At 37.6% G+C, this 26,937-nt stretch overlaps 1 protein-coding gene across 4 annotated transcripts in view; it reads right to left on the bottom strand.

Annotated features, from left to right (window-relative positions):
• Window positions 1-26,937, bottom strand: part of MCF2L (MCF.2 cell line derived transforming sequence like) — a 120,679-nt gene that overhangs the window by 38,249 nt on the left and 55,493 nt on the right. For all 4 annotated transcript variants that reach the window (XM_025163239.2, XM_088136533.1, XM_025163235.2 and 1 more), the window contains 3 exons: window positions 19,430-19,513; window positions 13,899-14,013; window positions 6,632-6,722 (listed from right to left, as the gene is read on the bottom strand). In XM_025163239.2, coding sequence (XP_025019007.2) covers window positions 6,632-6,722; window positions 13,899-14,013; window positions 19,430-19,513 — 290 coding nt within the window. The remainder of the gene's footprint in view (window positions 1-6,631; window positions 6,723-13,898; window positions 14,014-19,429; window positions 19,514-26,937) is intronic.

Raw genomic sequence — 26,937 nt, 5'->3', positions numbered from 1 at the left:
GAGCTGGAACTAACTGTGAACTTCAAAAGGTGTAGGCAAACTAAGGTTTAATTTCTATGGAGCAATGGAAATGGATGTAATTACAGCCTGCCAATTCAGACATTATACCAAACTATCAATTATGGCTTCCAAGGTCAAGGGTCTGAGCTAGGTTCTGTAGGTAATAAGCCATTTCTAATTAAGCAATTGCACAAATCCTAAATAAGCTTTCTTAATAGTATGATTTGATATGCCGCCTAAACTGATCCAGTGTTTTATCTAATTGATGCTATATTTATATTGAACAAGAGTAATCTTGACACTTTGAAATAAATTATGTATTTTCCTCCAAGGAAAAATAGTAAGGTGATAGTCAAAAAATGACACTGCCCAATCAAATGTTTCTAGGAGTTATCTTTTATTTAAGAACTGGCATTATAGGTAATAACATGTTGCTTCCCACAAGCTAAGCTGTATATATAGCTTCCATCCATCCCTGCCTTGACAAGATTTTTAGCCTGAGAAACAATCACACATACTTTTTTTCCTCAGTGTAATTTTTATTATAGGAAAAAAAAAAAAACATTTTAGGCACATTTACAAACAAACAAATCAACTTTCTCTTTTTTATATAACAGGTTTATCTTACAGAATCATCCCTACACTTGGATCTTTTGGCCGGGATCAGAAAACAGAAATGTTTCATTGTATTTTAGACAAGGTATATGTGTTTGGAATATGCGTTCCTATATTGTACTGGAAACTGAAAACCACCACCAAACCTGAATGGAAAAAATACAGTAGAAGTGATTCTGTGACTCAGTCTAGAGTCAAGAAGGAATTTCTCCATTAAATCACAGTTGTACTTAGGTTTCAGTTCAGACCAATAATAACTTATCTCATACTAGCTCAAGAAATCCAGAAGTATCAGTATATTTGCAAAAGATGTTATGCAGAATTCATTACAGTTTTTCCTCTGAGAGTTCAGAGTTTATTTTCTACTACTACTTCTATAAAGGAATTCAGAGCTGAGAAAGAATTTCTGGAATATTGATAAAAATGCATGTTATATTTCACTGGCATGCCCTGGAATTTGTCACATTGTCCTACAACCTGATAGGTTCTGGAATGAATAACCACCACCACGTGGAAGGGTGTCATTCCCATTTTCTTCACAGCTAGCTCTTTCATGGTTGATTAAGCTATGTTTCCTCCAGGTGTTACCTCACTATAGCCAATCTGTTCTCCCCTAAAGCTTTACAAGTCAGTGAACAATAGCCTATCTTTGTTTAATTCTGGCAGATAGCTCAAAAACTGTTTTTAAAAACTAGCTCCGAATCCTCAGAGTAGCTGTCATGAGACTAAAAAAATGAAGGAAGGCCAAATCCCCAAGTTCACAAATGCCAACTTAAAACTTGGTGTGGGCCCTGGAACACACTAGCTTTACAGAATCATCTATACTGAAAAAATGAATTAGAAAGGAAGAAATGGAGATAGTTCTCCTGCTACTCTGCTAGGAAATACACTCCTGAAATGCAGTGGGTCTGGAACTAAACATCTTTTGGATACAGCAGCTGCAGAGGACACAAGGAGGTGAAAGAAAACATGGGCAGTGTCATCTCACATTGAAGTAGTAACATTTAGTCACAGGAGCTATTCAGACGTAGGTCTTTCACTACTTCAATCTGGTTGATATTGCTATAAAATTAGCTCCAACTTCCCTATCCTTGTCTTTCCCCAAGGGTGTCTTCTGGTTTATATCAGTTTGCCTCCAGAATATATTTTTTAAAATTTTAGAAAGCCAAAAGGGGCAGAAAGCCAAAGGAAGCCTGGAGAAACTGCAGAAATTACAAACTTATATTTAAAAGATCCCATATTTTAGATGTGATACAAACCCGTTTATAAGATTATAATCCAAATATAGTATGGTTTCCACATTGGGTTAAATTCTGTATCAGATCATGAATATTTAAAAACAAGGCCAGAGGAAATAAATCTGGACTGTTTCCTTTTCTATATTTGTCCCATAGTTTAAAGAGACTACTCATTATTGAACAATCCCTTATAGTTTGTATTTTTCTTTTTGTATCAAATCAAAGATATTTGTGCAAGCTATCTGGAAGTGCTGCTCCTTTCATGAAGGCAATCCAGATATTAAAGTGTTATAATTCAATCTGTTGCCTATGTTGAAGAGTTAGCCTGTTAATACAACTTAAAAATGAGTGCCGTCAGTTTACCTTATTCTTTGACCTTTACCTTGGGTCTTTTATTAGACCATATAAAATTTGATGTTTGTTTCCGCCAATAATTAAGTGCCTTTTCTGCAATTCTTATCAGGATCATTTGGAACAAAAGCTAAATTTTAGCAAGATGATCATTTTTACTGCTGTAATTCTTCCTAACCAGGGCAAGTTTCAGCTGTTTCATCTTCAAATGTCTACTATTATATTTCTCCAAATTTTGGAGTAATTGTTTTTAAATAAATCTTTATTACTTTTTGCTAAATAAATTTCCAGACATCTGATATTTTTAGCAGTAATGTTAAACTTAGTTGTTTGCTGTTAAGTCCTGTTTTTTCTGTAGATAAGTTTCATATCATTTGGGTGTTTTTATTAATCCAATATTGTGATAATAAATTATACTACTGTATATATTCCATTATTAGCTCTAGAGAGTTCTTTGGGTAAGTAACTAAGTACAGCATCATCTGCATATAATTTTAATTTATGCTCTTGAATTGATAATTTGATTCCTGAAATTCTATTAAATTGTATCTTCTTTGCCAGTGGTACTAACGTCAATAGAAATAAAGGAGAGAAAGGACAACTGGGCCTTGTTTCGTTCATTATAGTGTATTTTTAAGATAAAAGTCCATTTACAGTTATCTTGGCTCTTTGTTCTTACATGTATCCATGTAAGAAAATTCGTACCACAATTCATATTTTTCAGAATTGTAAACCTGAAAGGCCATTCCAAATTACCAAAGATTTTCTTTGCATCTAAGAAAAACATGGCCGCTTTCTTACTTTTCTGTTTTATATAAATACAATTCAGAGTGCATCTAACATTATTCCTCATGTACCTCTTTAGAAGAAACCTCAGGAGTTACATTGGTTTGGGAGAAGTTCTTAAGTTCATGTTGACAATTTAGTTTAATATCCTCTTGTTAATCAATTAACTCTCCACCATTTCAATCTAAAGATTCCTCTGTGTAATCTTACAATTACAGTGGTACCTCGGGTCACGAACTTAATTCGTTCCGAGACTCTGGTTGCGACCCGAATTGGTCGCGACCCGAATCAAATTTTCCCATAAGGTTCAATGTAAATACGGTTAATCCGTTCTGAACCATATGTATTTTCTTTTTAAAACCACAAAAATATGAAACAAAATACAGTACAGTGCAGTACGAAGAGAGAGAACGCTAACCTTGCTCGAGGCAACTTCTGGCATGGAGGACAGGAAGGCGGGTGGGGAGGCGGTTATTGCTTGGAGGGAGAGTCCCCCTCCCTACAGGAAGCCACGACCACGTGTCATGGCAGGGAAGATGGCCGCGGATCCTGTTTGTCACCCAATGCGGAGTTCGCGGATGGAAGCAAAATTTTGCGAACGGTGCTGTTCGTGACCCGAATTGGTCGTGAACAGAAGCGTTCGTGACCCAAGGTACCACTGTACTGGATTATGGACTCCATAAGTGAGAGGTGGAACTTCTATAAGCCTGGTTAGAAATAGGCTAGAAATCCAGCACAGGTCAATCCTTGAATACATTTTTATGAACAGAAGAATAATTGATATATTCTTTCTTTAAAGGGTATTTATGACTCTGCATCTAAGCAGGAGAGTGATGATGTGTAATGTAAAACACTTTTTGGAAGTTTACCAGAGGTCCTTTTTGATAATCCAGATTTATCTAAAAACCCATTCATATCTCAGAAAATTAGAACATCTCCACCTGCAAATGTAAATGTTTATTAAATGAACCTACATTTCTAGGTTTAATATTTCAGCATCCTTTCCCATGAGAAGGTTTTGCTTTAAAAGGAACAAAAGTAACAGTGGAAATTAATTTTAGATGCAAATGCAAGTTCTTGGCCACAACACAAAAAGGATGCATTTCCTTTAGGCACAGTAACAATAAGCTTCTTATGCCAAAGCTTCACTGACTGTGAGTACTATTAAAATATGCTATGTTATTTCTTTTATTATAATTAAGTGTGCCAAATGGATGAGAATTTAATCATTTATTTATTTAAAAGGCTTAAATACCATATCCTGGGCAGCTTGCAAAACAATAAAACATTAAAAAAAATCCATAAAACAGTAACAAAAACTCACAGCACCCCAAAAGCAAACACTCCTCCATACATCTCTATTCAGTTTCCCCAGACTCCAGCTCACTCTAGCCCCAGTGCTGGTGGGAAGAGCCAGTTCTTCAAGGCCTTCCAGAAGGCTAGGAGGGTGGGGGCCTGCTGGGGAGGGTGTTCCATGGGGCAGCGGCTGCTATGGAGAAGGCATGCTTCCTGGGTCCCACTAGATGGCAACATTTAAGGGAAGGGACCTGGACTGCGCCCACTCTATCCGACCTGGTAGAATGGGCAGGTATCTTCAGTGAGATGGCAATCCTGCAAATAACCTGGCCCAGTGCCCTTCAGGACTTTAAAAGTGATACAGCACTACTGTAAGGTTATACAATTTGATTTTGATAGAGTACTTACATCAACAATGCCCCAAATAAAGCTTTTCCAAACAGTATTAGACATTATCCATAATTGTTCAAAACATTTATGTTTATGGTTTGCAGATCAAAAATGTGCCACAGGTTCACTTTTCCATACCACTTCTCCTTTTTCTGATATGGAATAATACATGCTATGACAGCTGAATCAGACAAACTATTATTGTCACGCACCAAGAATTACTCAAAAACATGATTTAAATGACAATGGGAAAGTCCTTCACGGTTTGCACTAATCATAATGTCCTTACCCCAGGTATCTCAAATGGCTGTGGGCATAATTTAGAATAGGATAATTTGGTGGCAAAGAATGTTATTGAGCTAATTGGTGAGTTAATTCTGGTCACACTCTAATTGCTACAGCATAAAATGAAACTACTTTAACTTTGTCATAAGGGTAATTGTCCATTGGTTATAGTTAAGAAGTCAAAAATAGGATCTGGCTCTAACAGGGATGAACGTGATTATACTGTGGTATAATAACTGTTCATCCCTGCCTACCTGGAGATGAGGCAAACATGTCAACCCACAATCAATTAATTAAGCTCCCAGGAATGCAAATGTCTTGTTGGATAAACTATAGCAAAGCTCACCTCAAGGAGACAACTGATGCTCCCAACTGCTCAAGAGAAGAGAGATAATCATATCCCACTAAGTAGTCATCAGAATGCCCCTCAACTCTCTATCTGTCCCCTTTTTCCCCCCTTACACAAAGTCATAACTTACTGCAAACTGGAACATGAGTTGTGGAATATAGTTGAACTAGGCCAAACACTGCAAGACTTGGAAACACACGCGTTCAATGTTACTAACTTAAAAAAAAACCTTGGTGAGATACTAATAAAAAATAATTTTATAACTAACCGTAATGTTCTTGTACCATAGAAATGTTAAAAGTCCTGATTTTAGAAAATTGGCAGCAAAAATCCTGGACATTATTCCTTGAATCTGCTTTAAATATCTGAAGGCACTGCCCTTGTTATTGCCTTTAAGTAAACTATTACTAGTTCTAGATTTAATATTATTTCTGTATATAATCATGAAATAATTTCCCTTAAATGAAAAACCGAACAACTCAAAAATTTTACTATATAAATAATGGCTTGTTTAAAGGGAAAAAGGCTGCTTGTCTCTAATTCACTGGCAGCCTAAAATTGAGGTATTGTCTTGATAAAATAACCAGTGATTTTATCTTTGATTCCCATTTCTTCCAGGAATAACAACAAATACAACTTTGTATAAATATATAATGATTTGCAGATCTCAGCTTAATATAGTATTTTTCAATACTAATGAAGAACCCCCAACTAACCACAAACACACACACACAGAAAAAATAAACGGAACACACAAGTAGCAGACTGCTTTTACATTATAGAAGTGTAAACGAAGTATCAGTTTTAGTGGTAATTGAAGAATTGCTTATAAATTCTACCAATTTCTCTCTATATTCCTCATTTTAAACAAAAGTATATAGAAATTACAGAATCTTTGCTATTTTACCACAGCGAGCACCTTAAACTGTTTTTAAAGCATCAATTCTACATTAAATACTTTCTCATGGACAGATACTTCATTAGAAGCAAGTAACTCTCTGTAATCAACAAAAACACCTCTCTTTTATCATATCTTATCACCACCTGAAGCCCAATTTCTTTAAAGTGGATATAATCATAAAGCATTAGATTCATTTGATCCCTGAATGTAACGTAGCAGGTCCTACAAACTTCAAATTTTTATATCACTGCAGATGATTTCTGCTTCTCTAATTAAGCCACATTTATAATAGGTAATTTTATAAGGTTTCTAGATTAAAAAAAATAGTACCCAAACACTCTAGAAAATAAACAGGTTATTCAATGCTATTCACGTAGATTTGTCAAGGGAAGTAAAAGCATTAGCTGCATAGCAGCTCACCGCAATTCGCAGTATAGAGGCGTGCACTGATGTCCATTTGTCTTGCCTGCGGTCTATGACAAGGATAAATCCAATTCCAGCATCTTGTGAACTGAGTTGGAGAGGGAGGTGGAAGAGGAGGAGGAGGAAAGAGAAAAGAAGTCATTCACCATATCTTACAGTGAGAATGCCCTATTACTACCAGCCCCTTAAACTATGTACGTTGATTAAGTGCAAAGATAGAATCATCCCCATTAAAAGAATAAGACAGTCTCAAAACATTACATGCAGCTTCAGCTAGTCAAAACATTAATTACCCTTCTACCTAAAGACCAGGGTTTTTATTAATCTGATATACAAGTATGCTTCTTTATACATCCACAATTCTTTATAACTCACTGTGTTTCCTTGTACAGTGATAATCCATCCTTTAAAAAAGGATCAATAATGTCTACTCCAGAATAAAAACCATTTTTCTTCCTCTAATGCTTTCTTGTTTTCTAATATATGTTATTTTATATATATGTGTGGAAAGAAATGTAACTTCATCATATGAAATACAGGCTCTTAGGTTCTAGATTCCTGGTTTATCTAAGAAATTTGACATTGCTAGTCCTTGTATTTTAGGAACTAATCTTCCAAGGATCTTGTGAACCAAAACAGAAATTCCTAAACCAGGAAACTGAGATAAGGAGGAAGATCCATGATAGCCTACAGATGAGAGTCACTGAGATGGAAGAGGCCGCAAGATCTTTTCTTCTTTTGCTCTGTTCAGCTTGCATGTGCTGAACCCACTCCTGTATCGCTCTTCACGCACGGTACAAACCCATCATGTAATGGCAACAGTTGATTGTCAGCCAGTTGCAATATAATAGAAATGTCAGGCAACCATAAACCAGAATGACCCGAATGTCTAATTGTTGGCGTATTTTGAGTAGGTTATGTGAACACACTAGACAACATTGTAATCAAAACTGTGAATTAAATTAGCACTAGGGACGAACATATATTGTTTCAGGGATTTCTGCAAACTCATGATTGCATTTTTTTTTTGCTTGTAGCATATTTTTTTTATGTAATAAAAAATGTAATAAATAAATAATGTAATAATAAAATAATGTAGCAAAATCATTCATTCATTCATTCATTCATTCATATATATATATATATATATATATATATATGAATGAATGAATGAATGATTGATTGATTTTGCTACATTATCATGTACCATGAAAACATTACCTTTAATTTTTTTTTAAGTAACAGTTGTATAGAGTAGGGCAGTGTTTCTCAACCTTGGCAACTTGAAGACATGTGGACTTCAACTTCATGGCTGGCTGGGGAATTCTGAGACTTGAAGGCCACATGTCTTCAAGTTGCCAAGGTTGAGAAACACTGGGGTAGGGGTTACTCATAAAAGCTTATCTTTTTTACTGGGATCCCCCCCCCCTCCCAGTTTCTTGATTTGTAGCCTCTGGAACACCATCCCTGTGAAGTAATTTGGGGTGGGTGGCTGTAGGGGCTGTCATGCAGGAGCCTCATCAGGGTGTTTTAGCCACTCCTGGGAGGGCCTTGCACAAAATCTGACAGAACTCATCTCCTTCCCATCCCATATTTATTAATCACAATTGTAGGCCACCCGCTCAGAGCATCAAACAATGATCAAAACCATAAAAAGAAAAGATGGCTGAATAGGGAGGCAACAAACACTAAAACAACAAAACCAACACACAGTGAGCCCACACCATTTCTTAGCCAATGCCTGGGCATAACCAGGTATTTAAGGCTTGTCTAAAAGAGAGCAGGGTTGGGGCAGTTTGGATTTCAATGGGGAAGCTATTCCAGAGGACAGGTGTTGTAATTGAGAAGGCACGCCTCCTGGTTCCCATCAGATGGCACTGCTTCATACACAGACCTGAAGCATGGCAACTCTCCCAGATCTTACAGGATGGGGAGATATCATGTGAAAAAGATGGTCCCTCAAGTAACAAAGCTCTATGCTATGAAGGCTTTTATAAGTGGCAACCAGCATCCTTAATTCCACCTGGAAGCCTTCAGGTAACCAGTACAGCTCACATAGCAGAGGTGTTGCCTGGGCATACTACAGCATGCCCATAAATACTCCCACCACATTTTGGATCAACTGGAACTTCCGAGTGGTCTTCAAGGGCAGCCCCATGTACAGCTTTGCAGTAATCCATATGTGAAGTAACTAAGACACTTGGGAGAATGACTGGTGGATTATTTCCCACCAGCAGGGAAATGTAGCACTGGTTCCACCTTAAATTGCCCAGGAATAAACTGCTAGAAGAGCACCACTCACTAGCCCCATTGAGGTTGGCCACGGTGAAAAGTTTAGAGTTCTACATCTTGTGCCACTTCACAGACTGGAGGGCAGCATGTTAAACTGGTTGTTCAAATGTGTCCAAGCCTGAAGTACACATCCTGAGTATCCTTTATTCAGGTAAAGCTATGTTGTAATCCACACAAGGAGTCCGTATCTATGTTGTCAATGTGATTAGAAAAAAAATATAATTTTTCTCAGCTCTGCAATTGCTACTGTGGTCATCCATGAATCTGAATTCAGAAATTGCCCCTTTCACATATCCCAACCTCATTTGAATGATTTTACCTTTTTTAAAAAATCCCTCCACAAGCATCTCATCTAGTAACTTCCTGCTTCCCTTTGTTTTTCCATGTTTAAAAAAGTAAATGAAAGGTTGCAATGTCTTCTCTTTATTGAAAGAAGGAACTATAATATTGAAAAGGAGTCTCAGTGACCACAACAAGGAAGACAAATGCTACCACTTACTTGAGGGGTAGGGAGATTTTGCTCTTACCAAGTCCCTCACACACAAAAATAAAATTTCAACATAATAGAGGAAAATGAAAAATGATTAAAAGCTAAAACCAACAAAAATTTTTTTAAAAAGTTCCCATTCATTTCAAGATTGTGGCTCTCACGCTGTACATAGTCTGAGCTGACTGAAGTTGGCACCATGGACAGAAATCAGCTGGACGGAACGTACTTCAACATTAAAAACATTACTAGCTACAGTCAGGTCCAGAAATATTGGGACATCGACACAATTCTAACATCTTTGGCTCTATACACCACCACAATGGATTTGGGATGAAACAAACAACATGTGTGTTAACTGCAGACTGTCAGCTTTAATTTGAGGGTATGTACATCCAGCTCAGGTGAACGGTGTAGGAATTACAACAGTTTGCATATGTGCCTTCCACTTGTTAAGGGACCAAAAGTAATGGGACAGAATAATAATCATACATCAAACTTTCCCTTTTTAATACTTGGTTGCAAATCCGTTGCAGTCAATCACAGCCTGAAGTCTGGAATGCATAGACCACCAGACGCTGGGTTTCATCCCTGATGATGCTCTGCCAGGCCTCTACTGCAACTGTCTTCAGTTCCTGCTTGTTCTTGGGGCATTTTCCCTTCAGTTTTGTCTTCAGCAAGTGAAATGCATGCTCAATGGGATTCAGGTCAGGTGATTGACTTGGCCATTGCATAACATTCCACTTCTGTCCCTTCAAAAACTCTTTGGTTGCTTTTGCAGTGTGCTTTGGGTCATTGTCCATCTGTACTGTGAAGTGCCGTCCAATGAGTTCTGCAGCATTTGGCTGAATGTGAGCAGATAATATTGCCCGAAACACTGAATTCATCCTGCTACTTTTGTCAGCAGTCACATCATCAATAAATACAAGAGAACCAGTTTCATTAGCAGCCATACATGCCCATGCCATGACACTACCACCACCATGCTTCACTGATGAGGTGGTATGCTTAGGATCATGAGCAGTTCCTTTCCTTCTCCATACTCTTCTCTTCCCATCACTCTGGTACAAGTTGATCTTGGTCTCATCTGTCCATAGGATGTTGTTCCAGAACTGTGAAGGCTTTTTTAGATATCCTTTGGCAAACTCTAATCTGGCCTTCCTGTTTTTGAGGCTCACCAATGGTTTACATCTTGTGGTGAACCCTCTGTATTCACTCTGGTGAAGTCTTCTTTTGATTGTTGACTTTGACACACATACACCTACCTCCTGGAGAGTGTTCTTGATCTGGCCAACTGTTGTGAAGGGTGTTTTCTTCACCAGGGAACGAATTCTTCGGTCATCCACCAGAGTTGTTTTCCGTTGTCTCCCAGGTCTTTTGGTGTTGCTGAGCTCACCGGTGCGTTCCTTCTTTTTGAGAATGTTCAAAACAGTTGTTTTGGCCACGCCTAATGTTCTTGCTATCTCTCTGATGGGTTTGTTTTGTTTCTTCAGCCTAATGATGGCTTGCTTCACTGATAGTGACAGCTCTTTGGATCTCATCTTGAGAGTTGACAGCAACAGATTCCACATGCAAATAGCACACTTGAAATGAACTCTGGGCCTTTTATCTGCACATTGTAATTGGGGTACTGAGGGGATATCACACACCTGGCCATGGAACAGCTGAGAAGCCAATTGTCCCATTACTTTTGGTCCCTTACCAAGTGGGAGGCACATATGCAAACTGTTGTAATTCCTACACCGTTCACCTGAGTTGGATGTACATACCCTCAAATTAAAGCTGACAGTCTGCAGTTAACACACATTATGTTTGTTTCATTCCAAATCCATTGTGGTGGTGTATAGAGCCAAAGATGTTAGAATTGTGTCGATGTCCCAATACTTCTGGACCTGACTATAGTTGTGACATTTAAAGATTGATATAGCTCTGCATGCAACTTTCTGAACAATTACCTACCTTCACATAAAACTAAAAGTATTGCTAAGAACTTTGTCCAAAGTACTTCAGTACCAAACATGGCAAATAAGACAATGGCACTTTCACCAATGGCATGTCATTTATTGAACTTTTCCCAGGCATTGTCAGGAGTTACCTTCTGGGCTCTGAGGAAATACACTGTTATTTATCCAAATCTTTTAAAACTGTTTAAATCTGCTTTTTTTCTTGTTGCTTTTAGTTATTTATTAAAGTTGAAAATCCAATGAATAAAAAGTACTTCACATGAGCACATATCTCCATAAAATTACTGATAGAAATATCAGACCCAAAATAAAAAGTATTGAAACAGGTTGCCTCTCTACTCTCACTCTCAGGCAGTAGAATCTCCTAACCATTTCCCTGTTTCTCCTCGGAACTTAACTGAGGCTCATTCCCAGGTAAATGGTATTTAATGGCAGGCTGAAAATAATTTGGAGAAAGAGATAAGGAAGTCAAGGAAGTACAGCAATAATAGCAAATACTCTCATACAGAGAATTCCCCCCCCCCAGATTATATCTGGAGTTATTGACAGAAACGAATATTGTGAAGATATTCCTAGATTTAATCTAAATGGAAATTATTCCACCTACATATAAACGTACATACTCATGCACACTGAGTGTATTATAGCATTCAATTGGTAGGGAGCCAGTACGTACATAGAATATTATAATGTTGAACTGTCTATGGGAAGACTCAGATTAGGTCTTCAGTCACAACGTTTCATTGGGTGATTTTGGGCCAGCCACTACACCAAACTGGCTTCTAGGCACACTGTACCAGGGCTTCAAATCTCTAGATTATCACTAGATGATAGCAAAGATTTTCTGTATTTTTCTGCAGTTATTTGGTGGCTGTCTGATTTTTTTTCAGACCAGACATGGCATGCCAAGGGAGAATATATGGTATGAATATGACGTCTCCATTTCTGCTTTTGGTTATTTTTATTGCTATGAGCAATCTCAAACCTAAATTAACCATAACACCTGATAGCCTCTTATAACACATCCTTAATACTAAAAAACTGCTCTGCATATATACAAGATTAACATACTTTATTTCCTAAAATTCATAAAAATTGCAATAATTTTCATAGTAGTATCAGAATGAGCAAGTAGGAGAAACTGTCATATGTATTCCTATGATGTGATAATACCAAAAAAAAAAAAAAAGTTTTCTCTATTTTGTGTTCAGAGATAGCATATGAAACCAAAAACAAGACTCAGTTTCCCACTCAACTTCCTGCTGAGTTTCTGAACATGAGTAATTCCTTCTAGAATGAGTAAAATAAAGGATCAATGTGTATAAAGGAAATTAATTCGATGTTGATATTTCTAGTAGTTTCTACAGAAACTGAATTCAGTACAATCTAAAAATTTACATTTCTGACACTGAGAAAATCAGGGCACAATAATATATTATTGGAAATCTGAGTGAAGACAAGTTCAAAGACATCATGTCACTATATATATATCCACAAGTTCTGTGTTAAGACTTGTAACATGAGAGTTACCTATTTCAATTAATATTTTCCAGCAGTGAGGAGCAGCATCATTCTCTTGACCCCTCCCCGTTGCATTTTATTACATTTACCCATTTCTTCCAACTCAGTCATTTTGAAAAAGAGACATTTCTTTTACAGGAAAAAAACCTGTAATTAACTGAACTGGTACTTTTTAAGCTGCTAAGTGCTTTTAGTGCTTAAAAATTCTGGCTGACATAAGCACTTCTGATTTTTGGAAGAAAATGACATCAGTGAGATTAACGGATATTGGAAGCTTCTAATATAAGATGACATTGTTTACTTTGGAATGTGACTATCTCTTAGGAGTTATGGGTTATATCTGTCTGGGGTATTGCTAAGAGAATTATTTTGAGAAAAGGACAAGTAGCATTATTCTTGGTATTAAGGACTGAATTCAAGAGATGTATAATTTATCTGTTTTTGAAAAGGCAATTTTATCTACTAATCAAAAATGACACAATATATTTTCTTCAGGGATAGATTTCATGACATTTTATAATAGTAGAGTACTGTCATATATTATTTTCTTTCATTTAGATTTAGAAGTTATGTACTGTTTAATATTTGGATATTTGATATGTATAGATAGTTTGTAATCTCTTTTTTGTCAGTTTTTCCTTTTTTCTGAGTTTAGCTTGTTATTGCTTCTTTTTTTGTATTTTTTTTGGTTAAACTTGTTAAAAAATTATCTATCTATCTATCTATCTATCTATCTATCTATCTATCTATCTATCTATCTATCTATCTATCTATCTAATCAAACCCCTCCTCCCAACTTCTTTCAAATAATAGTATGGCTTGCTTTGTATTGACAGTGTTCTTTTCTTTCTGTAATTGTCTACCATTATACCATTAAAAATTCCTTTTGGCTTGCATTGCCTAACCAAAAAGCCACAAAAGTGTGCATTCCGTGAGTCAAAAATTTTGGGGACCTTTTAGTAGATTGCACAGATTGCCCAATTGTACCTGGGAACCTTACCTGGGAATATTAGTGAGATATGTCAAAACACTTTGAAACTCCTTTTCTGGAATTTCACTGAATGTGGAATATTCGGGAAAAGTGATGACAGGACAGCCATCTCTTCCTCGCCCGCCTAAAAAGACAAACAAATTTCATTCCCAGAACAAAGCTTATCATGTTGTTTAAAAGCACTAATATGAAAATAGGTGAATTGATCTCTACTGATTGTTTGTAGTGACAGCCCCATCCAGGTGGATCAAAATCAATACCAATATTATAGATACAAAATGAACACCAAGGCACAAATTATATAATTGATTTTCAGCAAAATTAGAGTTGTTTTGCCCACTGCCAGAAAAGTTCACTTCAAAAGGGAAATGTCTGCTTTGCTTACGGACTGGATTTGTACAAGACACTTGAAATCACCAGCCTGAAAGCACTATATTCCAATTCAGATCAGGCTGTACATTTGTATTGGAACAAAGTGGAATATATGATAAATTTGGGAGACAATTACACATCTCTCCAATATCAGCATTTGTGTATCTCTGGCTGGCTACATTTTTTAATCTCCCATTGGCACAGGGGGAAATAGAAGATATAAAAAGCATTTTATCTTTAAAATGTACATCTTTGAGCTTTGTAATGCAAAGACCTTTTTACTTCTCCAAGTTTTATAAATTTGGTTTAAATTTTGAATTGGTTTTAGCTCTTACATTTCATCATTTCATTTTAATTCAGGTTTCTTTTAACATGGTGATATATTTCTTCACTGAGATCATTTCTAACTTTTCTTAACAATGCAACAGATTTTAGCTAGCAGGGCCCAAAAACAGAAGTACAGCTGATATATATATGCCATCAAAATGGCCACCCTAGCAGGTTGTACCTTAACATCTCTCCTAGCTTTTCTAGGTGCTTTTATCAGACTAGTACACTTCTGATTTTTCATGGAGGGGAGCACACAAAAGGAAGATTAAGAGCAGAAACAATCCTTTGTGAAAGGGCTCTAAAGGACTGCTTAAGAAAGACCTGGAGCTCAAAGTTTAATTTGGTGGCAAAATACTCAGCTGTTAAATACTGTTGAAATCAAAGAGAGAAATCAATAGAAAGAAAAGAACCATCAAGTGCACAAGAGAAGATAGCAACAAAAGAAGCACCAACTGAAAAGCAAAAAGAATTTTAAAAGGAAAGGGAAGAAAGAAAAAAAAAATCTTCCGAAGATTAATTCTGGGGTTAAATGGAATCTAAGGTGAGCATAGTAGGGCCAAAGAAAAAGCAAATGAGTTTCCTTCAATACTAGGGATAAAGGAACAGCATTTTGGTTACATTTGATAGTACCCTAGATAACAAATGGGATAAATATCCACAATTAAAAGCACGCAGAGTAAGCAAACGAGAATGACAGAAGAGACAGAGAAGGATATTATGGACTGATGAGCAACGAAAGTGGCTGGGCTACAGCCCCACAGGGCCCTGGCAGAACCAGAATGGAATGATGTGACCATCCAGTTCTTCTTGATTTCTCAGCAGCTTTTGATACCACCAATCATGGTATCCTTCTGGACTGATTACATGGTTTGGGAATGGGAGGCACAGTGCTGCAGTACTTCTGCTTTCTTCTTGGCCAATGCCAGTCAGTGTTGACAAGAAGGAAGTGGTCCAGCCCCAAACCTCAGGTTTGTGGGGTGCCTCAAAGCTCAATGCTCTTGCCCCCTCCCCCCATTCAACATGAAGCATCTGGGCAAGGTCATCCATCAGCATTGGTTAGACATCATCAGTATGCTGATATTGTGTGTGAGCAAGTTCAAGTCAGTTGACTCCCGTGACTGCATGGATTAGTCGCTGCATTTTTCTTGGCAAGGTTTTTCAGAAGCGATTTGCCATCACTTACTTTCTAGGGCTGAAGGAGTGGCTGGCCCAAGGTCACCCAGCTTCACTTCATGCTTAAGGCAGGACTAGAACTTACAGTCTCCTGGTTTCTAGCCTGATGCTATAACCACTACACCAAACTGGCTCTCTATGCTGATATTAACAGTTGTATATTTTGACTCCTGGTTGATGAAGTGATGCTGCTGAGGTCTTGTTCCAGTGCCTGAAGGTTGCATGGATCCATATGGGGAGCAACAGCTTTAATCCTCATAAGACAAAGTGGCTATGCGTGCATGGTTCTTCCTGTGCCAAGGATTCTCCATTTTTGTTTCTAAATTAGGTGGCAATCTGGGGGTTCCTGTGGACTCAAAGAGCAGGTGGCAGCTATGGCCAGGAAATTCTTTTCACAGATTCATCTAATGTGCCAAATGCACCCTTTCCTGGAATGGATGCCCCTTCTCGTGGTCATTCATACCTTGGTCACCCTGCATGTGGATTACTGCAATGTGTTCTACAGTGGGGCAAAAAAGTATTTAGTCAGCCACCAATTGTGCAAGTTCTCCCACTTAAAAAGATGAGAGAGGCCTATAATCTTCATCATAGGTATACCTCAACTATGAGAGACAAAATGGGGAAAAAAATCCAGAAAATCACATTGTCTGATTTTTAAAGAATTTATTTGCAAATCATGGTGGAAAATAAGTATTTGGTCAATATCAAAAGTTCATCTCAATACTTTGTTATATATCCTTCGTTGGCAATGACAGAGGCCAAACGTTTTCTGTAAGTCTTCACAAGGTTTTCACACACTGTTGCTGGTATTTTGGCCCATTCCTCCATGCAGATCTCCTCTAGAGCAGTGATGTTTTGGGGCTGTCGCTGGGCAACACGGATTTTCAACTCCCTCCAAAGGTTTTCCATGGGGTTGAGATCTGGAGACTGGCTAGGCCACTCCAGGACCTTGAAATGCTTCTTACGAAGCCACTCCTTCGTTGCCCGGGCAGTGTGTTTGGGATCATTGTCATGCTGAAAGACCCAGCCACGTTTCATCTTCAATGCCCTTGCTGATGGAAGGAGGTGTTCACTCAAAATCTCACGATACATGGCCCCATTCATTCTTTCCTTTACACGGATCAGTCTTCCTGGTCCCTTTGGAGAAAAACAGCCCCAAAGCATGATGTTTCCACCCCCATGCTTCACAGTAGGTATGTTCTTTGGATGCAACTCAGCATTCTCTCTCCTCCAAACACGACGAGTTGAGTTTAGACAAAAACGTTCTACTTTGGTTTCATCTGACCATATGACATTCTCCCAATCCTCTTCTGGATCATCCAAATGCTCTCTAGCAAACTTCAGACGGGCCCGGACATGTACTGGCTTAAGCAGGGGGACACGTCTGGCACTGCAGGATTTGAGTCCCTGGCGGCATAGTGTGTTACTGATGGTAGCCTTTGTTACTTTGGTCCCAGCTCTCTGCAGGTCATTCACTAGGTCCCTCTGTGTGGTTCTGGGATTTTTGCTCACCGTTCTTGTGATCATTTTGACCCCACGGGGTGAGATCTTGCGTGGAGCCCCAGATCAAGGGAGATTATCAGTGGTCTTATATGTCTTCTATTTTCTAATTATTGCTCCCACAGTTGATTTCTTCACACCAAGCTGCTTGCCTATTGCAGATTCAGTCTTCCCAGGTCTACAATTTTGTTTCTGGTGTCCTTCAACAGCTCTTTGGTCTTGACCATAGTGGAGTTTGGAGTGTGACTGTTTGAGGTTGTGGACAGGTGTCTTTTATACTGATAACAAGGTCAAACAGGTGCCATTACTACAGGTAACGAGTGGAGGACTGAGGAGCCTCTTAAAGAAGTAGTTACAGGTCTGTGAGAGCCAGAGATTTTGCTTGTTTGTAGGTGACCAAATACTTATTTTCCACCATGATTTGCAAATAAATTCTTTAAAAATCAGACAATGTGATTTTCTGGATTTTTTTCCCCATTTTGTCTCTCATAGTTGAGGTATACCTATGATGAAAATTACAGGCCTCTCTCATCTTTTTAAGTGGGAGAACTTGCACAATTGGTGGCTGACTAAATACTTTTTTGCCCCACTGTATGTGGGGCTGCCCTTGAAGAACACTCAGAAGTTATAGCTGATCCAAAACATAGTGGCATGATTAGTTATGGGTGCATCTTGGTTTGCCCATGTAACACCTCTGCTATGCGAACTGCACCAGTTACCAATAGGCTTCCAGGTGGAATTCAAGGTGCTGGTTATCACTTACAAAGCCCTTTATGGAATAGGGCATGGCTATCTGAGGGACTGCCTCTGTCCCCCATTCTGCCTGCCCCATAAGATCTGACAGAATAGGCATGTTTGTGTCCCATCCATTAAGCAGTGTGATCTAACGGGAGTTAGAAGTGCGCCTTCTCTTTTGTGGAGTCTATCCTTTGGAATAATATCCCCCAGAGGTTCAGACTGCCCTGACTCTGCAAGCCTTTAAACAATTGGTGAAAATTTGTTTTCCCCCGCCAAGTTCTGGGATAGGTCAGCGTGTGTCTATCTGATATGCAGTGTCTATTTCCATTATGTTTATTGTTATATTTATTTTTTGTTTTAAGTGACTGTATCAGTTTTTAATCTGTACACTGTCCAGAGTCAGGTTGACAGCCTGATCAATCAATCAAATAAATACATATCTGTTTCTGCTGCAAATCAATAGTTGATTTGTTCTGAAGACAGGAAAGATGACCTACATTGTGACCTGTTTTCAGCCCCATGTATGGCTTGCAATATTAATAGCAGACTGCATTATTACAGTTCTTCAATCTAAGGTAAAGTTTTAATAGTCAAACATGTTGTAGGGTGAACAATCCTGCAGGGTTCTTTTAAATCATCCAGACTTTGACCTAGAATATTAATTCCAGGACAATATTATCTATTTCAACCACACTGTCATATAAGCACAGCTCTTTACCACTCGTAGTATGGGAGCAATGAAGTTCATTTACTTTGGAAATATTATTAGTAGAATTAATATTTTGTTTCAAATTAAGAACTAGCTGAGAAAGAATCTGCTAATTGGATGAAAACATTGTTTTGATCGGTTTCCCCCCCCGTTTTTAATGGATGGGAACATTTTAAAACACTTTCTCAAATTAAACTAGGAAATTACTTCTTCCAACGTGGTGATTCATTTTACTTTTTAAATTTCTATTGTTCTCAACTTCTGAACCCCTTTTCTGGCAACTTCATGCCATATCATTCTGCATCATGCCTAGTTTTCAATTCCCCCCCCCTCAATTATCAGCTGGCATTCTTTCTGTCAGCACTTTCCTGTTCACTAGCCAGGGTGGTTGAGAGTTAGGAGTTAAATTCCTCATATTTAGGATGCTCAGATTGGGAAGGATGGCCTACAATATAAGGACTTCAGAATGTAGCACTGTGAGGACATAATATTTAATTCCCACACCAAGCTAGGATCTAGAAGAATATTAATTTCTTCAAAAAATTTAAATCATTTAGAGAATTTCATTGATGGGATTTCAACTCACTATTTCAGTTCTGACATTTTAATGTTTTATCAAAGGAATTAAAGAAATAGGATGATTACTAGGAAAAGAGGTGATCTTATACACAGACACACTTATCAGTAGAAAGTCCAGTACAATTTTTCTAATTCTTACCTGAAAGATATGCAAACTTTTTTCTTAGCTGGTCTTCAATATCTTCAGCACAGAGGGGAACAATATCCTGATGCATGATTTCATCTGAAACAAAATATACTCCCCAAATCAATTCCATGGCTCACACGTATATCTTTGTTTACTGAAAACATTGCTATGTTATGATTTCACAACCATACTCAATGTCAGTTTAAATCTGTTGATACAATCAAAGGTATATACTAAAGTTGGCAGTGTTAAAATCTAACTACCAACACCATACAGTAATGCCACAGTACCGTAAGGAATCTAATTCTCAGGCAGCAGAATCAGAGGCTGGCAATGGGTGTTCTAAAATAAGATAGCATAAAATCACGGAACACATGTTGAAAGATGAGGTCCATAAGCAAAAGAATTATTCTGACACAGAAGAGTCCCTCATCTCTCTCAAAGTACTTATGAAGCAAAACACTCAATCATTAAATGTGTTTTAGTTAACAGAAAGACTCTTCCAATAACGAGAAAATGATGTTTTATATAAGCTAGTGGTATTTAAGCATATTTATGTGTAAATGACACTATTACCATCCTATCAAGGCTCAGAAAATCCACATAGGTGAAGACACAGTTTTCAGTTTATTACTTCTAAATGCACATTTTGCACGTTTGGAAAAGATGCAGTCCAAAGATACTATATCTCTATGTGTGCAAAGCCACAAACTTCTAGTGGCATCACTTTTCACCTGAAGAGTGCAATCACCAGGGTTGAACTTTTCCTTCAACAACCATGAAGGAAAAAAATTGAAATGTAGTTATGTACAGAAAGAACAGTGTATGTGCCATTTAGGGCCCGCTCATTAGAGAGCTGTTATATTTATTATAACTCATAACGGCTCTTATGGATAAACTCCTGATGCCAATAATTTCCTTAGCTGTTAATAATGCAACCAATGTACCAGAGAGAAAAAAGGAAGAAAGCAGAAGTCTCAGAATCCCACAATATAGAATAGTGTTTCTCTCTCTTAGCAACTTTAAGATGCGTGGACTTCAACTCCCAGAATTTAAAAAAAACTCCCAAAATGCATTGCAATTACTGTTCTTTCTTCATATTAAAGATTAATTCTTAGTTCTGACTAAGGCTATTGGAAATCACAGTTCAGCAAATCTGACAGACTATGTTGTCCGCATTGAGGAAGACATTGAAGAAAACAAAGTGAAAATACATAAGAATATTAAAAAGCAGAAGTACTGTGTCATGAGTTTGTGGCATGACAAATCTATGGATTTCAGGGGGAGAATAAAAGTAATAGGGAAGTCCAGCATTACATTACATTTTTCTGATGTAAGCAATATGTAAAACACAGCAGTGTTGAAACCAGAAGTAATACCAGTTTCTTTCACGGGGTGTGGCACTTTATTCTTGATCTGTGCATTTTGCATGAAAAATGTAAGTCATACTAAACAGACAGTAAGACAAGTACAGTAAGACAAATCTCACAGTTTTGAACATGGGTGCTGATAAATATAACATCAACTAACAGGTTTTATTATCTCACATAAACTTATCAGCTATGTAATACTGAATCTATAAATCAAAATACTAATTATAATAGGGTTACTTCAATACAATTATAGGGAGATGTTTAATAATGTAAACATGAATTATAATCTAGCTCACTAAGCTAACTAGAGATGTACCATGGACAGCACCATTCTCATAATACTTTCTACAAGGATAATATTTTCATATTGGAAACTGAATACTCAGTTTTTAAAAATGGATATTTATACCTACAATGAAAAAATCAGCAACTACTGCTGCATGTATCCATGATCATCTTTAGTAGCTTTCAAGACTGCCTGTGCAGCAAAAGAGTAGTTTTGCTTAACATATATGAGAGCACAGACACATAGCAACAGAGATGTATTGGAGAGGGCTCCAATTGTTAATTTTGGGGGGATTATTAGAAGCCGTAGTTTGATAAAATTTAACATGGTGACCATGGAGAATAGTGAGATAATATAGAGAGTAGCAACAAAGAAGGATCAGGTTACAGTGACCTTATTGTTTCCACAAGGGACTAAGCTGAAAAAGCTATAGCTCAATCTTGCATAAGGAATGCTGGATGGGAGAACACTTGAGAAGAAACCAAGAAAGGGCATATTCACACATTGTTACCAGGCAGTGTTAATCACTTTAGTTTCTCTCAGCTAGCTTGGTTTCAAAGAAATAGCAGGAAAGAGAAATAAGATGGGTTTTTCCCCCCTGTTATTACCAAATGAAGATTTAATTTACTTCTGTTTCTTTCTCTGTTGGCTGTAACTTGAAAAACCCTTGTCAGCAAAACGCCAGCCTCCCTGTGTGGTACTGTTTTGACGGGAGGGTGTTACCTACTTTGTTTCTCTCTCTTTCTGTAGCTCACAGGTAAAAAATACTCTCCTAGTTCAACTGCTTTCATCTCCATATGTTATCTATTACAGCTAACATCAACAAATCATCATTTCAGAAAAATATTGCCAGGAAAATTAAGAAGAGTAGTAGTGATATCTATGACTGAAATAAATCTTATGAGAGACATATAAAAGCATACAATTAAAGAACAAATTATAGATGTTCTAACAAGGATGATAAAAATCTTGCATAGCCAAGACTGAGACTAGCGCTGGTAAAATTCTTTAGCACTACTACAAACTAATAGCTATTCTTTGTCCATAGTAAAGTGCTAATGGGGGTGGCAGGAGCAGAAGACAGCAACAGAAATGCCAAAAGTGAGAGCCTGATTCCCTGTGTAACTCATAATAGCATAAAGAACATAAAACATAAAAGTGAGGGCCTGATCCCCTATGTAAAACAAACCCTTGTCACTGTTGGGTTTCTGGAGGTCCCTGAAGACTTGGTTGTGCTGGCACGCCTGGGGACCCCAGGGGACGGGTGATCTAGTGAGGTGGCTCTGTTATTTTTAACATCTCTTTGCTTATTTTTGCTTTAGTTTGATTTTTTATATTTTTTATACTTTTTAATGTATTGATTAATTTTTTAACCTTGTTATACACCGCCCAGAGTCGCTTGGAAAAAGTGAGATGGGCAGCCAATAAATTGTACGTACGTACGTATAAATAAATAAATAAATAAAAAAAAATAAAAAACATCATAAGGGAAAACATTTTTCCCCAGATATCCTTGCCAACTCTACTTTAAGAAGCTATCTGGCTGCAGCTGTTTGCTGCCGTCTAGACCTTGACCTTGGAACCGAAGCTAGACAAGGTAAGATTTCCAGCTAGTTATCTGACAGGCAAAGAGAGGATGAGAGCCTTCTCACTCACACAGTGTCCCCAGCAAATATGGAACTAAGGTAGTACTCATTAAGCAGGGACACAAGGCTTCTCCCTAACTCGTTAATGAATGTTTCTCTCCTCCTTCTCTTCTTTTGGACAGATGAAAGTAGAATTTCCAGAATATCCAGCTGTGTAGGAAGTGACCACACAGGCAGTGAATTCTAATAGCTCATCATCACATCAGAAACACATTTTGTTGGGGAAGGCATGGGCAATAATTAACTCCCCATCAGTACTAATATGGATGCTTTTAAAGGTATTTGTTTTATGATTTTAAACTGTCAGGAATCTTTGAATCCTGTTACTAAGTAATACAATAAACAAATACGGAAGAAAACACTATTTCTTGCAACATTTTTGGCATTCTTAACAACAGAGATATTGGACAGCCAAAGAAAAAGCCTAATTATAAATGTTCTATTTTAAGTACATAAAACACATAATTGAGAATCATGCCTTGGAAGTGAACTACTACTCAGAAAAAACAAGGGAATCTTCTGTAATAGTTTACAGCATCATTTTGTTTAAGAATGTTCACTATATTACAGCTTAAATGCATAGCATTCATCATCTGCAAACGGGAACTGAAGCCCTGAGGCCCATCTTTAATTTTATATCCTTTTGGGCTCCATCTCATCTCTACCAGCAGCTGGCCTAACTCTTAACTGAGGCTGGAATTAGAAAAAGATTAGACTGTAGGGACCTTTATGTAGAAAATGACTGCAAAACACTGAATGAACTGAAGGAGCAGATGTCATTTAGGTCTTCTTCACTTAACATTCCCTTACAAAGCTCTCCTTAACGAACTCAGACATAGAAATGGTCAAAAACAGAGACAAAGAAAAAAGACTGAACATATTTATTAGCTTCAAAACTCAAGGAACAGCAAAACCACAGAAATATTCACCTCCACTTTCCTTCTTTTTGCAATCTTAGTTTTTCTTTTTTAACCCTGCTGGACTGTTTCAAATGCATTGCCATTTCAAAACATTGTATCTGAAAATTATATAAGCTTTCTGTTGAATCAATAACTGCATGCTTAAAATTTATATCTTTTTAATAAATATGTAGTGGTCATGATAGAAAAACATGGTTTCATAAAATAGATTATTGGTAGAAAGGCCTTTTTTAAAGCCCAAAACAGAAGTTAAAGCTTCTAAAAAAAAAAAAGCTTGCATGAATTTAATGAATGCAAGTATTGATGAATATGTGACAGAACTACATTATCAAGAATTGTCTCTCTGCAAACTAGGAAAGTTGAGTGACCAATGAATAAAATAGCACACTGGAGATTGGGATTAATGCATAAATGTGATTTCTAGATCTGGGTATAGGAAGCTAACACAATAAAACTTCTCCATGAATTGAAAATACTGTACTCAATTAAATGATAGACTTTTAACCTACTATAATGTTTTAAAGGAAACTTCTAGTTGCTAAATGTTATCTATATTATCTATAAATGCTATATATAACAAAATAACAAAAAATAATTGTTGAGGAATCATTAGGGATTCCACTAATATAATTTATTTTCAAATCTACTGAACTGCAACTAAGTCCAAGTTAAGCATAAGAACAATTATTTGAGATACAGTACTGTGCAAATGTTTTAGGCAGGTGTGAAAAAATGCTGTAAAGTAAGAATGCTTTCAAAAATATATATTGTAATTGTTTATGTTTATCAATTTACAAAATGCAAACAGAAGAAAAATCTAAATCAAATCAATATTTGGTGTGACTACCCTTTGGCTTCAAACCAGCATCAATTCTTACACTTTATTTATTAATTAATTATTAAACTTGTATGCCACCCATCTCCCCCAACAGGTGACTTTGGGCGGCTCAGAATAACACTTGTACACTTGCACAAAGTGAGGGATCTTATAGGATTAGAGTCAGGTGTATGATTAACCAACTATACCAAGCAGGTGCTAATGATAATCAATTTCATATGTAGATTGAAACACAGTCATTAACTGAAACAGAAACAGCTGTGTAGGAGGCTTAAAACTGGGTGAGGAACAGCCAAACTCTGCTACTAAGGTGAGGTTGTGGAAGACAGTTTCATGTCACAGGTCATACACCATGGCAAGACTGAACACAGCAACAAGACACAAGGTAGTTAGACTGCATCAGCAAGGTCTCTTCCAGGCAAACATTTCAAAGCAGACTGGGCTTTCAAGATGTGCTGTTCAAGCTCTTTTGAAGAAGCACAAAGAAATGGGCAATGTGGAGGATTATAGATGCACTGGTTGGCCATGGAAACTTAATGCAGCAGATGGAAGACACATCATGCTTACTTCCCTTTGACATCGGAAGATGTCCAGCAGTGCCATCAGCACAGAACTGGTGGAATCCAGTGGGACCCAGGTACACCCACCTACTTTCTGGAGAAGTCTGGCCAGAAGTGGTCTTCATGGAAAAATTGCGGCCAAAAAGCCATACCTCCAATGTGGAAACAAGGCTAAGTGACTCAACTATGCATGAAAACATATGAACTGGGGTGCTCTGGACTGATGAGTCCAAATTTGAAAGATCTGGCTGTAGCAGAAGGCAGTTTATTTGCCGAAGGGCTGGTGAGTGGTACAATAATAACTGTCTGCAGGTAACAGTGAAGCATGGTGGAGGTTCCTTGCAAGTTTGGGGCTGCATTTCTGCAAATGGAGTTGGAGATTTGGTCAGGATCGATGGTGTTCTCAATGCTGAGAAATATAGGCAGATACTTATCCATCATGCCATACCATTAGGGAGGCGTGTGATTGGCCCCAAATTTATTCTGCAGCAGTACAATGACCCCAAACATACAGCCAATGTCATTAAGAACTATCTTCAGCATAAAGAAGAACAAGGAGCCCTGGAAGTGATGGTTTGGCCCCCACAGAGCCCTGATCTCAACATCATTGAGTTTGTCTGGGATTACATGAAGAGACAGAAGGATTTGAGGCAGCCTACATCCACAGGAGATCTGTGATTATTTCTCCAAGATGTTTGGAACAACCTACCTGCCGAGTTCCTTCAAAACTGTGTGCAAGTGTACCTAGAAGAATTGATGCTGTTTTGAAGGCAAAGGGTAGTCACACCAAATATTCATTTGATTTAGATTCTTCTTCTGTTCACTCACTTTGCATTTTCTAAATTGATAAACATAAACAATTATAATATATATTTTTGAAAGCATTCTTACTTTATAGTATTTTTTCACACCTGCCTAAAACTTTTGCACAGTACTGTACATCAATTACAATGTTATAATAACAGATTTTGAATTGAAAATTATTTACCTTGTATAATTTCACCTGATTCAGCTTACCACAAGTGAATTTAGTAAGTGCTCCTATAGCCCAGAAGGAAGGATGTTATTAGGAAAGCTGCAGCATGAGCCCAAGTTGTCAAAGGATGCTAAAAACATAAGAGTTTTCACATACAGTGGGGCAAAAAAGTATTTAGTCAGCCACCAATTGTGCAAGTTCTCCCACTTAAAAAGATGAGAGAGGCCTGTAATTTTCATCATAGGTATACCTCAACTATGAGAGACAAAATGGGGAAAAAAATCCAGAAAATCACATTGTCTGATTTTTAAAGAATTTATTTGCAAATCATGGTGGAAAATAAGTATTTGGTCAATATCAAAAGTTCATCTCAATACTTCGTTATATATCCTTTGTTGGCAATGACAGAGGTCAAACGTTTTCTGTAAGTCTTCACAAGGTTTTCACACACTGTTGCTGGTATTTTGGTCCATTCCTCCATGCAGATCTCCTCTAGAGCAGTGATGTTTTGGGGCTGTCACTGGGCAACACGGACTTTCAACTCCCTCCAAAGGTTTTCCATGGGGTTGAGATCTGGAGACTGGCTAGGCCACTCCAGGACCTTGAAATGCTTCTTACGAAGCCACTCCTTCGTTGCCCGGGCAGTGTGTTTGGGATCATTGTCATGCTGAAAGACCCAGCCACGTTTCATCTTCAATGCCCTTGCTGATGGAAGGAGGTGTTCACTCAAAATCTCACGATACATGGCCCCATTCATTCTTTCCTTTACACGGATCAGTCTTCCTGGTCCCTTTGGAGAAAAACAGCCCCAAAGCATGATGTTTCCACCCCCATGCTTCACAGTAGGTATGTTCTTTGGATGCAACTCAGCATTCTCTCTCCTCCAAACACGACGAGTTGAGTTTAGACAAAAACGTTCTA

This window comes from Python bivittatus, unplaced genomic scaffold (genome assembly GCF_059951505.1).
Source record: "Python bivittatus isolate LINGU-HERP-01145 unplaced genomic scaffold, Pbiv_v1 ctg000060_np1212, whole genome shotgun sequence".
Classification (NCBI taxonomy): Eukaryota; Metazoa; Chordata; class Lepidosauria; order Squamata; family Pythonidae; genus Python; species Python bivittatus.
This window is presented reverse-complemented; position numbering and strand designations above follow the sequence as displayed.